The sequence below is a fragment of the Sabethes cyaneus genome, chromosome 2 (genome assembly GCF_943734655.1).
Source record: "Sabethes cyaneus chromosome 2, idSabCyanKW18_F2, whole genome shotgun sequence".
Taxonomy (NCBI): Eukaryota; Metazoa; Arthropoda; class Insecta; order Diptera; family Culicidae; genus Sabethes; species Sabethes cyaneus.
Window position 1 is genome coordinate 133,757,568 of NC_071354.1, and position 14,194 is coordinate 133,771,761.

Here is a 14,194-nt window from a genome sequence, read left to right on the forward strand (position 1 = left end):
AACTATTGAATATGATTTATCTAACCGTTTTTCGTTTTCAACAGTCATTCGAATAGATTTAGTAGATATTTTTATCCCAGAATAATAACAGTACGCAATTTTTAAAATAAGCTATGTGAACTTGTGTTTAAAACCTAAATTACCTAAATTTGGCATTATAGAGAAAACAACGATTTTTATTTCTTTTCTAGACCGCACTTCACTGGGCAGCCAAGCATGGTAGCAAAGATGTCGTTAAACTGGTAGCCGGAACACTAAAGGCAGATGTCAACGCAAGAACGGTATTAATTATGAAATTACCATTGGTAATATACGACTTCTAAATGCGTTTCTTTTTTCCCTTTCTCTTTTCTTTGGTATCATTTCATCTCGTCCTTCGGCGTGCGGGAAACCTTCACGTAATTTGTTAATCCAACAGAATGGGGTGAGTAGGTCGTCACACGATCTTATCTTAATAACATAATCATGAGCTTCGAATGAATAGCTGTGAGCTTAAGCTGTTGATCTAGGCATTCCTTGGTAAGGTTAAGGCAAAATAACTTAGCTCTTAAAAGCATGATACCCACGACCGAATCAATAAACATTCCGCTACAAAAACAGTTCTAAAAGCTGGTACTAATTATATTTACTTTAGACGAGACAAGTCGAGGTAACCTTAACACTTTGTCTTCTAATTAAATATTTTTTGTCTATTAATATTACAAATGTTTAATTAATTCGTTTGATGGTTGCACATATTATTATGACATGCTACAACTCATTGTCTAAAAAGAGAGCATCGCACAGTGGTCCAAAAGGACGAGAAGTGGAACTTTTTTCCTAGGATCTTTTACTTTCATTTTAGCATTCAGGGTCTTCAGCACTTTGGTTCGTATGAATCTAGAAGTGTCAAAAGTTAGCCATCGCTTACTATAATAAAAATACAAAAATAACTTTTTTGTATTAGGAAATATCGACGTAGTCTCTTCGGCAAAGTTGTAAACAGTGTAAAAACAAGCAAGTTTGCTGAAGAAATCAAATTTATATCTTTGTCGAGTGCAGAACTGTAGAACATTTTCTTTGAAAGATTTTTAAAAACTAGTTTTTCATACTAAGCTTTTGTCAGTTGCATTTTACAAGAGTATATTGCTTTAAGCAATTATCGAGGCACCCAAAACACATATTTTTGCAGAAGACCGCAAGTCACCTGGACCTTCACGTGCTAATTTATCGCATATTGAAGCTTTAATTTATCAAATCAGTGGTTCACCTTAAAGCTTAGGTCGAGCACTATAAACTTGTATAGGTGCCGCAAGTGATTTCTGGTCACAACCGACGCGAGTGCGAGTAAGCAGATTAAACGACACATTCGGGCCTACTTTTCCCTCCACAAGACGTTTCGATTACGGAGCTTAAGCCGCCACACAAAGCTAATAATCTGTACAAATCACTAGCGTGCCCAGGCACGAGCCCCATCTTCTCAGTAAAATTTAATGTAAAAAAATCTATAGCCCAGAAGTCTGCACTTTTTAATTTGATTGGCCATTATTTTTATGTTTAGTAAATTAAAATTAATTGCATGAAAATAGTTTCAGTTTTAAGTCCAATATCAAGTCCAGTTATATACAAAATTTCAAGATTTGTTTCAAACCAAATTTAAGCCCAATTTCAAGTTTGAATTCAATTCTACTTTCATGCCCAATTGCAACACCGATTTCAGCTCTAGTCTTCTAACCAATTCATTCCCATTTTCCAAACTGGTATGAAGAAAAGAAAAATGAAAGAAAAACGTGAGAAAAGCAGAATGGAATGCAGAGCGGTACCAAAAAGAGAATAAAATAGGAAAGAAGAAAAGGAAAAGGAAAAACAAGAAAAACGAGGCAAAACCGGAGCTGGAATGGACAGAAAAAGTTGAAGAACGGAAGAGAAGAAGAGCAAAAGTGGTGGGTAAAAGGAAACCCCCAAAATAAAACGAAGAAATTGAGCATAAACTGGACAGACAAGCAAATGAAAACAGAAGATAAAAGGGGTTAAACGGAAAACAAAAACAGAAGGTGGCATGAAAGAAGGAATAGCAAAACATAAAAAGAAGCAACGAAAAACGGAATAAGAAAGGAGTTAAAAAGCGAAAAAAGACGAAAATCGAAAATCGAAACCGAAAAATTTGAAACGAGAGAGAAAATAAAAAACATTTAAAACGAGAAAAACGGAAGAAAAAAGATTAAGAACGGAACAGAGGCAATGCATGACCCAGGAAAAGGACGAAAAAAGAAACAGGAAAGAGGAAAGAAAGAAAAGAGCAAACAGCGGGTACATAAAACGAGACAAGAAATGGAATACATAACAGAATAGCAAAAGAGAAAAAATAGAAAAAACGAGAAGAATGGGAAAAGGGGTCAAACAAGATTCGAAAGGACAATTGGGACAGATACGAATATGAATCAGAAAAAGAAGAAAAGAGAAACGAATTAAAGAAAACGGTACAACGGAAGAGAAGCAAAACTAGAGACAACAAGGAAAAACGATAAAGAAAACGCAAAAAATAAGGACAAACTAGACAAAAGGAAAAAAGAAGAAAATACGGGACCAGGATAAAGGAAAAACGAGAACAGAAAAGAAGAAAATGAAGGAAACAATGAATAGGAAAAGAAGAATAGCGAAAAAAATGAAATCCGATAGAGAAAACAAGGAAAAGGAGTCAAAGATATAAAGAGAGAAAGATGGGGAAAAAATGGGAAAACAGAGGAGAAAGCTGCTAAAACAGTCTAAAGAAAAAGGTAAAACAGAAGAGGAATCGAAAAATAAGGAGCCAAAAACAGAATAAATGTGACAGAAAAAACCAAGCATCAGCAGAAAAATCGGAACAGACTAAGGCAAAATTGGAAACGATAAAAGGAAAAAAGTCCGCCTCCCAGTTGGCTTCGAGGTATGATGCTGGCCTACTAAGCCAGTCGTCGTATGTTCGAATCCCGGCTGGGAGAGGCTGTCAAAGTCAATAGGATCGTAGCAACTGGCCCTGCAATTCTCCTGTACTCTAACAGCTGGCTGCGAAGTCTGTCGTATAAAAACAGAAGGTCAAGTTTCGATAACGGAATGTAGCACCTTGGCTTTGCTTTGCTTTGCTAAAAGGGAAAAAGTGAATAAAAATATTTAAATGCGGAAAAGGAAAAAAACAAAAACAAGTGAAATACATAAAAAACAAGACGAAGAATAAGAAAAAATAGTACAGGAAACGAAGAAAACCGACACAATAAAACAAGAAACACGCAACAGAAAAATGGAAAACGAAAGAAAAAGAGAAGAAAAATGAGGTCAACAACCAAGAAAACGGTACGGAAAAGAAAAAACAACGTTTAGTTCCGTTATGAACAGACAAAAACGGTGCAGATAAGAGGTTAAACGTCTGAGAGAATAAAACAAAATATGCCAATCCTAATTTCAAGTAAAACTTCGTATCTAATTCCATGTCCATGTCCAATGTGCAATAAAACTTCAAGTTTAAATTAGTCCAAATTACTTCAAATTAATATTGTTCAATATCAAGTTTAATATTCAATTGCATGTACGATTTGAAGCCCAACGTGAAGACTAATTTCATTTCAACTTTAGGGTAAATTTTAATTCAAATTGAGCTCTGATTTGCAATCCTTCTTTAAGTACCTATAATTTGAATTTCAATTTCAATGTTATTCCAATTTTATGTCTAATTTCAAGTAAAGTATTCAGTCCAAATTACTCTAAATTTGAGTCCAATTTTAAATTTGAAGTCCAATTTGCAGTTTAATTTCAAGTCCAATTTCCAATTTAATATGAAGTAAAGCTTCAAGCCCAAATTAGTCCAAATTCAAGTCTAGTTTACTGTCCTATATTAAGTGTAATTCTAGTCCTAACTTTCAACCTAATCGGCCGGTATTTTTGTGATGCGTAATAATAGATTCACCATCTTACGATTACTTTTTCCAGACCAAAACATTCTTCTGAAAGGTCGTGTGCCCCACCTTTTGTTTATATCTGGGCACTAGCCAAATACACTACAAAATATGTAAATGTGCTATGACTTATAGTCAATACGTTAGGAATAATAAATTTATTTTAATAATTCTTTATGTTTCGCATATACAGTTCACAATTTATTGGAACGTGGAATATTTCAATGAATACGTGTAAAAAAATAAATGATTTTATTGAGCAACCCCAGATACCGACAAAAATTTGCAACATCACTACAACGAGACATTTTTTGATTATTATGTTTGTCGTTATTTAGCTATCGGCAAATAATCTCAAATTATCAACAAGTAAACAACAAGCAGACATATATTAATACACAATTACTCGTGATTAAGCGTGTGCGACATTGCATGCGACGTTTTTTTTTTGCAAAACGTTGTGGTAGGTAACTTGAATTCCCATCCGTAAAATACCAAAGAATACTCCTTGCAAGTTTCCAGAACACGACTTTGAGCAACAACAATCTGCATCATCCGTGCTGTTGTTGGTAGGTAGTAGGTAGACATCAGATAACATAAAATATTCGGTCACGACTTTCCGATCCAAAGACAGGAGGCTACATGCGGAAATTAAGATTCAACTGAAATAATTAAACAATTTTATTCCAAACAAATTAGTTTTTAATTCCTACGAGAGCTATATATCCGCTTTTATGATAGCTCACGATCTACAGCAAAATTGTTTTCGACCGTACACAATCCTTTAAGGTTATGGCTCTGATAACACGGATTAAATATTCCCATTTGAAGGTCAAAGTTAAATGTTGCAACTAAATTCAAGCCGGTATCTGCTAGAAACGGGTACGTAAAGAGAAAATGCCCTCGTGTACAAGCAATAAAAATATTAATATATGCATGCATAATTTTTGCCGCTATTCAAATTAGTCACACATAAACAATTAGAATAACGTGTGTTTGGTTACTTGGTTTCTCTCTTTCTCTTGGCCATTACCATAAACAATATTACATACTGGCCTTTTACCGGAATCAACCTTAAGAAAACTGCATGCTCCGGTATAGCCGACGCTAAGTTTTGATTGATTGTGGGAAAGTTTCTATTGCCATATTGTGTACAAATTGAATCTTGGGCATTGTTCGATACACCTAACTGCATATTTCTGATTTTCTCATAAATTACATAAGCTTGACCTTTCGAGTCTGCTGAATTCTGTAGTATGGCATTTGAATTTTTCAATCAATTCTCCGTTTCTTTTAAAAATATTAAATAAGTTTTTACATACATGCATTTTCATAAATAGATGTAAATTATGACGTGTGCGTTTCGTGGTTTGTTTGCAATATTTCAGCTATATATTAGCTCAATATCGCAGTGCTGTCTACTTTAAAAAAAATCTAATAAATTTTTGCATTGAACCGTACTGTGTAGCATGTGAGTTTTATATATCTTTTGAAATATGTGATCGCAAACAGCTTGCATGAAAGATAGATAGAATCCAATAACTCCGCTGTTCACAGAATTGTATTATTATTACAGCTTGGTTCAACGCGAAATCCAATAAATTGGGCTATTTTTCAGACAACCGATTTTAAAGCGCGCGTCTGCTGTGAAAAAGCATAGGGTTAACTTTAAACTTTTGAGCCAATTCACTAGACCATTGCAAGCGGCGCCACGAGCAATCAGTTCCGCTCATCAAAGGATGTGTTACATTGAACGCATGAGAACTGCGTTTGCACACACGGGAGAAAGGAATAAAATGTGTTCCGAGCAAAATGACAGACGAAGTACAATAGCGACTTGGTACAACGGTTACCTATGTCAACGGTGGAAAATAGGAATCACATTTTGTACATTTTTACCCTTCGTTTTGTACATGCTATCGAGTAACGATTGGTAGCAACAGCTTGTATATTGAATTTTTAAGCATGACAGAATCATGTTACCTAGCAGTTGATCCGTTCCTGTCCGGTAAAATGCACCGTTTGGTCACATTGTGCGTAACATGCCGGCAATGCTTATAAAGATGCCTTTGACGACGGTGTAATCCGTCCAGATCAGTACAGGTAAATGAAAGTCGGTTATAATATTTACCGGGTTTATCAATAACTGTAATTTTGACGTATACTTACTCGTATTAAATTTAACTAACTAACTAATACACTATTTCAGTTGACGCTACATTACTTTATTGCTCTAGCAAACGGAAATATAAAATGAATCAACAACACGAATAAGAAACAGATTAAAGTGGTCTTTTCTTAAAAGTTATAGCAGTTTCTGAAAAGCCGAGTGTATGGTTCGCTGTTAAATTCACTGCAAATAGCATAAACAGGGCCATTTCTCCTGATCCCATCGATGGACGGACATCTGAAGCTCTACCTCAAAAATTTTCTAGATCTCAGTAATACTACGTTTAAAAACGTTAAAGTTGCGAGGAATTAATATTTCCGAGTAATAGTTTTAGAACTTCACCATTAAGTCTTTAGACTTAAAGACGACGTACGATTCAGTTTAACGAAATGAACAGGATTTTCCAAAAAAAACAAATTAGACTGATGCGTGCTTTCTAGACGGCTAAAAATCAAGCGTCAGGATAGCAGGTGAGGCATCGGACTCATTTGTGACGTTAGATGATTTGAAAAGTAAGGTGACGGGCTATCGATGCATTGGATTTGCATTGGAAGGTGCTATTCGACGGCGAGGCGTGCAGAGAAGCGGTACCGTCGTCACGAAATCACATGTGCTCCTAGAGTTTTAGGACGATATCGATATCATCGGTATTTACCATAGAGCTGTGAAAGAAGTGTACACGCATCTTAAGGAGGCTTATCATACATTCTCTACTAGCCACCAGATACCTTTGGTGCTACTTTAGAAACGGTCAACGAATTTGTTTACCTTGGTACGTTAGTGACATGTGACAAGGATGTGAGCCGTTAAGTAAAAAGGCGGATAGCGGCTACCAATAGGGCCTTCTACAGATTACGTAGCCAGCTGAGGTCCCGTAGCCTGCAACTCCGTTCGAAACTCGTGGTCTATAAGATGATAATTCTCCGTATGGTACTCTCCAGCCACGAAACGTGGACGTTGAAAGAGAACGACCGACGCACTCTTGGCGTTTTTCTTGGCGGCATATTAGATGAAGGACTATGGCGCAAATGCATGAATCGCAAAATATACCAATTATACAAAGATGTGGATATTGTGAAATGACAATGGCAGGCTACAATGGGCTGGCCACGTAGCAAGGATGCCGGATGAGAGACCAGCGAAAATAATATTTAGCAGATTACCCGACAGAGCCAGACCCCATACCCGTTGGATGAGCACTGTTTACGTGGATGCTAGAGCAGCGGGTGTTAGGGGTGACTGGAAAACGGCAGCCCAAGACCGAGAAACGTGGAGACGGCTCCTGAATTCAGCATGGATTCGATAAGCGAATTGTCGCCGAAAACATAAAGTAAGTATAAGGGAAACTCCATAGAAAATACGACTGTTATGCGAGTAGCGGCTGCGATGAGCATCTTAACGGCGATATAACAGAAGAACCCGCAACGAAAGTTAACCTAGGAGTGCCTACAAACGATAACAGCCGGCTTCCAATCTCGAAGAGATCCGGCGAGAAATCGATCAGCTGAAGAATAATAGAGCCACTAGAAATGGCCTACTCCCGCCAGAACTCTACAAAAATGGCCAAGAACTGCTAGCAGCTTCACTGGATAATTTAAGGATTTAGGAAGAGGAGAAACTACAGGATGAGTCGATGGAATGTGTGGTCAGTCCCAGCTACAAATAGGGCAATTGGCCATATTGCTGTAATTACCACGATTTCACGCAGGTCAACCCAATAGCAAGAGAATTCGTAGGGCAGTATCAGGCCTCCATACCGTGCTACTACGGATCAAATTTTTACTCTTCGACAAATCCTTCAGAAATGTCGGGACTACGTACCCACGCGTCGTATATTCGTAAATTTCAGGGCAGCATACGATACAGTTGAACAAGAACAGCCATAGCAGATAATACACGAGTACGGTTTTACGGACAAACTGACGCGGTTACTCATAGCTATCCTGGAGTGAGTGATGTTTTACTTGCGCGTTTCGGGGGCACTCTCGCGACTTTTCGAATCGCGCAGAGGGTTGCGGAAAGGGGATGGAGTGTCCCGTATGTAATTCAATATCGCTATTGAGGGTGTGATCCGGTGAGCGGGCATCGAAACGAGAGGAACGATCTTCAGCAAGAGTAGCCAACTCCCATCCTTCGCAGAAGACCTCGACGTCATTACTAGAAACCTTGGGACGGTGGAAGCCATCTACGCCAGGCTACAAACTGGAGGCAAGCAATATAGGGCTATAAATCAATGCGTCGAAAACCAAATATATGGTAGGAAGAAGCTCCATAGAAAACAACGTTGGCCTCACTCGGACAGTGACTATTGACGGCTATAAACTGGAAATGGTTGATGAGTTCGTATATTATTGCATTTCTCTGATACGAACAATACAATACGAACGACATATTCAAGCTTCAAAAGATTGCAGATGTCCTCGTGGGTGTCATCAGCTCTAGCATTAAGCAACATAGTTGTTGGAAGCCCACTTGTTTTACGTTTCTCGTTCATAACATTCCAAAAGGTTTCTTGGATTGCGCTCTAGACCAGCTTCCTTTCCTCGGGACCATCTTGAGCAAAGGTAGCCATTTAATGTCCGGTACTTGGTACTAGCGACGGTAAATTCAGTTGATACCACAATAGATCTTTCTAATTGTCGCAATGAGCTTTTACAAAACAAAATCACCCTTTCTCAACGTGGTTACTCGTATCCGTTGCAGTTCCTGAAATTGATGATTCAACCAGAGCGGTTTTCTCCGAAGGCGTAAAATAGCAACAAAGCGATGACAATACTACAAAAACCTGCGATAATAATTGCAACCAATGTAATAATTGAAACCAATGTTTTTTGGCAAAACTGAATGGGGAACAGTTTGAACACACTAGATCAGTACAAACAAATCGCGTTTATTGGCATTGTCTTCATAAGCAAATAATGTCATGTTGATTATGACATTTAAACCATTTTCAATTTGTACCTCGTGAAAATAAGCGGAGTTCATATTAACAAAAATGTTCACGTTAAAAACGGTCAAGCGAACGGGGATTCACGTACAGGTTAGTGACAAAAGCTGGATGGAATAGATCAGTCTGAAGTAGAGATTCGACTGTCTCAGACACGGAGCATCTCGAAACAAATTAATTAGTGACTAAAAAATAACGTCCAATATACGGACTGTTTTGAACATTGCTAATTTGTTTCATATTCAAAGTAGCTATATCTTCAACTGAAGCGGAGCTTGGATTGGAAAAGCTTGATTTTGATGGATGGGGACAAAAAGAAACAGAAAGTTATATTAAAAAGTGATTTTTTCTCACATTATCAAAAACTAGAATTGATTTCTAGTCGATTGGTAAAAAGAGAACAAAAATAATGAGCCTCTTCCAACTCAGATTTAAACGCACGATTTTATAAATTAACAGCAAAAAGTAGGAAACAAGTGCAAAAAATCGTAAAATATGAGTTTTCTAGATATAAAGTGGTGAAACATTTTTGTTATACCTAATAACCAAAAAAAAGACACAATATTTTTTTTACGAACAAAATAATTCGGATATCTGGAAAAAAGTAACTGTTCCAAATACGTAATCGAGTTTGGCTTGCATCAATTTGTTATAACCATTCTTTATGCATTATTTATTAACAAAACTGGTTACTTTTTTTTCTTTTTTTTTTTTTTTTTTTCAAACATTTTATCGTTCTTTTTTCCATTGAGATTTGATTTCAGAATGGCAGTTTCGATCTCTATTAAAGGTAAAATAGATAGGTGATTGATTCCGGTGAGAGGGTTTCCGGTGCCTGTTCAGGGCGTTTTCTAACCCTTTATACACACTATTTGTGTGGTGTTAAAACGACAAGTTACGGAAGGGCGGTATGGGCGTTACGGCGCATAGCAGTGTGGGCGAAGAAACATTTCAAAATGTTTTGAGTAGATGTTTAATTTTATTTATATATGTTTCAAATACAATTGATGAGACAGACAAAAGTGAGTGAAAGAAGGTGGCAAATGTTTCATCATAGGTGGAGCTGGGCTCTTTCTCCAAGGTTTGGTTGTAGTTTGGCTGTGTTAAGCGCACCATAGTGGTTGCCTGCTTTGCCCCATACAAAGGCGAACCAGTCAATGGATTTGACGACAGGCAGAGGAAGAGAGACCGGAAGATCATTCGGTATGAACCAAACCAAACATAGTATGTGGAGAACAGAATTGTGCCAGAGATCTACATCACAGGAACGACGAACTCATTGATTCGTTATAACGCTGGGAACATCTAGTATATTGTTTTGGATTTTCAATTTCCTATGTACAAGATTCATGCTTTGTGCCTTTCCCGGCTGTGCACGGATGCTGTAGGCTACATTGCAGCAATAACGTTTCTGATGTATGCGAGAGAAAATATCCATAAAACAGAGCCTTGTAGCATCACAGTGAATTACTGACATCAAATCCGCTGCTCGAATGCAGCGTCGAGTTGTAGGTGTACACCTCTGCTGTTCTCTAGCGAAGGGATAGAATTGAAGTTTAAGTTTCATTATAATTTAACCCAAGACAAGACCGTTAATTGATAAGTGGTGTTGTAGTGCTCCTTCAGCCTGCCACACCAAGAGGTATTAATTTTGCACGTTTACATCACGCTCTGGTACACAATCTAATGGGAAAATTGCGATCCAGTTTGTCATCTGCAAACATTTGGTAGCTGTGTCATCTCGTGTAAACATAAGATTCCTTTGAACTGTGCGGAAAACGCAAATGCGACTGATGAATATGAATAAGGTTGGATACAACGTGTAGTGGCAGGTCTAAGTATCTGGAATGAGCCGTTAGAAAAGAATTTTAAGTAGAATATTCTTTTTTATATTTCACACTCTGCAACTGATAAATTTCTTTTCTTTTCAATTAAATAGCATGGCATTAATAAATAAAATCCAAAAAATCTCTTATTTAGTTGGAAATTTTCATACTTACTTTGGTTGACCAAGAAAATCGTTTTTTACTGTGCATTTAGTATTTTAAACTAAGCACGTTTTAATAGTACATTCTATAAAAATTGTTACGGTGACTAAAAATAGAAAGTAAGCACGTTTTACTAAAATTAAAATTCTAAAGTTTAAAAAGCGATTGATTCACTTGAGAGTATACATTCAATTTCACTTACATATCATCAATGCATCAAAGATTTTAACTTTCGGGAATCGTAATCAATCGTGACATTTTCAAGAAAAAATCACAGGTAGAAAGCTTATAGAAAGTTGCAAAACGTATATATTTCGGAAAAAAAGAAAAAATTGTTTTAATAGTTTTGGTTAATAGTTTTAAAATTTTTTGGTGATTTGTTTTGCGACTATATTTTATAATGTCGTTAGTTATAACGAAAACTAAATTAATTGTTTTGAATTGCATCAAATATAATATTGTGTTAAAATCTCTAAAACAATATTGTTTTTTTTTCTGGCAGGGTTTATAGTATACCATCCGATTACATTTGATGTGAAACATAAAAAATACATCACAAGTAACTTAGTGTATATAAATTTCCTAGCAGCAGCAGTACCTATAGTTCAGCATGACTAGTGTCGCAATATACAGGATACAATAAAACAGGCTCATGCGCCATGTTGCGTAAATGGCACAATCATTGCGACTTTTTAAAAGGGGTGACATAAAAATGCAGCAGAACGTTTACGCTTCTTGTAAACTGTCAATCAAAATTATAAAGTCAAATCTTGGCACCCTTTTATATGATCTAAATTTTCCGCATACCTATTGCGGTCTATTTTATGAATTCTAACGCATTTTCAGTAGCTTAGAATTATTCACGCAAAAAAGTTCTAACTCTTTCATGTACCAATTTCATGGTTCTAATTATTGTATTTAAAATACGATTGTACAGTTTGTTACCACGCGTCAATCAGATCTTAAAACTTTTTTTTTCATTACAGGGTTACACGGCTCTCCACATCGCAATGCAATTCGGAAGAAATGATATATTCGAGCTTCTTTGCAACGTTTATAGTAAGTAATCACTATTAGGCACTACTTAGTCCGAAAGAATTTTTTACCTTTCAGTAAATTTAGATTTAGTAAGTTAATATCTGTAGTCAGTCACATCACATACATTTCCACGACTCTTCTGACTTCCATCTGACAAAAGCTTAAATAAATTACAGCCTATAGTCGCACTATAAATCATTTCTGCTTGACTAGTCTTCAAAGCAGAATGCATTATACACCGAATATAAAAAAATGGTGATCATCTATGCGTTGATCGATAGCTATGACTTTTTTGTTTTAACGATAATACGTGCCGGTGGCGCTGTAGTGTGTGACATGTTCTCATCAAAAATCTTGGATTAACATTTCGTGCATCGTTTGATTTTTTCTCCGTTTAAAAAAACGTCATACTTACTTCCCTATTTATTGTATTTATTTTATATAACTAAAATAATATGTGGTTTTATTGAAAATATTCAAATACGATAAAAAGTAAACCGAGAAACTTGCATCTAAAAATTGTCAGTTTTATGCTGCGATTTCTTTCAACCCTTGGGTCCTTGTCCGAAGCTGACTATCGCTACTCGAGTAAGATGCATGGTAAAACCCACCTAGTACTAGAAAACAGGAAAAGAATATGTATCAAATTCAAACGAATCAATTAAAACGACTAATTAAGGATAAGAAACACATTACTTCATACGATCATACAGAATCGGAATCGCGTTATTTCGATATCGAAACGGTGCTGCGATCAAAATTTGGTTGCTTTAAACTTAACGCATTTCTTTTAATCGTACCTATATAACGCACAACCCCAACCTCTCTATCCGACAGGTCACAAACAAGCTGGAAGTAGGGTTTATTTCTAATTCCCGTCGTAGTAAGGAAAGCCACTCTAATTTTCATCATTTCTTAGGTGGATTTAATGAATAGTCCAAAAGTTCTGCTGCTGATTTGACTCAAACACACTTACCTTCCGATCCGTGCCCTTTGAATTCACTAAAAAGCGATTATTAAAGCATTTTATTCAAATTACGCAACTGACTTTATATCTTAAATTCGTCGAACCGTTTTAAAATCCGTTCATCAAAATTTTTCATCGTCCGGACTAAAAATCACAATAATGTTTACGAAGCTAGCGCGCATGTATTTGTGCAGGACGGCATGACAAATGTCACTCTGCAAAATTTCTGCAGGCCATGCAAGTTTTCCCGGCTGCAGAATAACGACAATGAGTTGCGTGAGTTATTTTCATTTTATGAATAACGGAAATTGAAACGATTAGTCGACCTTTTCTTCTTCGTCGCACGAAAAAACGTAGGAAATTTAGCTGCTAGAAATTCTTTAATAAAAAATGCCATTTAAATAAAGCTCACTTTGATTGATCGCGTATGATAGTCAACAAACTAAAATATTAGGGAATAACTAATTTTGCATTGTGTGTCATAAAAATCGCTGATATTTTTAATAATTTGTGTTGGATAGGACGGGAATAGGCAATTGTGACGAAGCAGCAACATACCCTATCACTTAGCGTGCGTCAAATGGTAAAAACGGTGAAAAACGAACTGGACTTATAGTAAGTTGTGACTCCAAATCGCAAACGTTGCAAGACGGCCAAAACACAATCCTGGAAGCCTACATCAAGGCCTACCTACATCAAGGTAGATCTCAAACTGCTTCCTGGACAGAAGTTTTATACGGCAACCGGAAAAGTAAAGGTGACTGATATTTTCAAGCATATAAAACTATTGAAGTTTGATACTGTTGCGGTTGCGTAGGTAATAAGTTAGTCACCCCAAGTAACCATAAGCATTAATCCAAAACCGTATATTGGAAATAATTCTGCATCCCTAGTGCCAAACTTTTGTATATCAGCAATCATAATGCTTATAAAACGTATATTAAATTGTTGATGCATAGAAGCATTAACGTAAACCAGCATTAAAGACAGCAATATATGCGCATATAACGTTACAATATAATGCATTTAGTCAATTGCATTAAAACAAGCCATAAGTTTTGATAAATGGCTTGGAATGGAATGGAAAATTATCGTTATTGACTTTTAATAAATTCAGTATCGTAAATATAGCGTAATGAAATGCATACAAGTTTATATCCTGTGGTATTTAACAAT

The 14,194-nt window shown here is 36.4% G+C and overlaps 1 protein-coding gene across 1 annotated transcript in view; it reads left to right on the plus strand.

Annotated features, from left to right (window-relative positions):
* Window positions 1-14,194, plus strand: part of LOC128736023 (uncharacterized) — a 47,303-nt gene that overhangs the window by 14,509 nt on the left and 18,600 nt on the right. Inside the window, exons 2-4 of the mRNA XM_053830508.1 lie at window positions 192-281; window positions 419-424; window positions 12,000-12,072. Of these exons, the coding sequence (XP_053686483.1) occupies window positions 192-281; window positions 419-424; window positions 12,000-12,072 (169 nt within the window). The remainder of the gene's footprint in view (window positions 1-191; window positions 282-418; window positions 425-11,999; window positions 12,073-14,194) is intronic.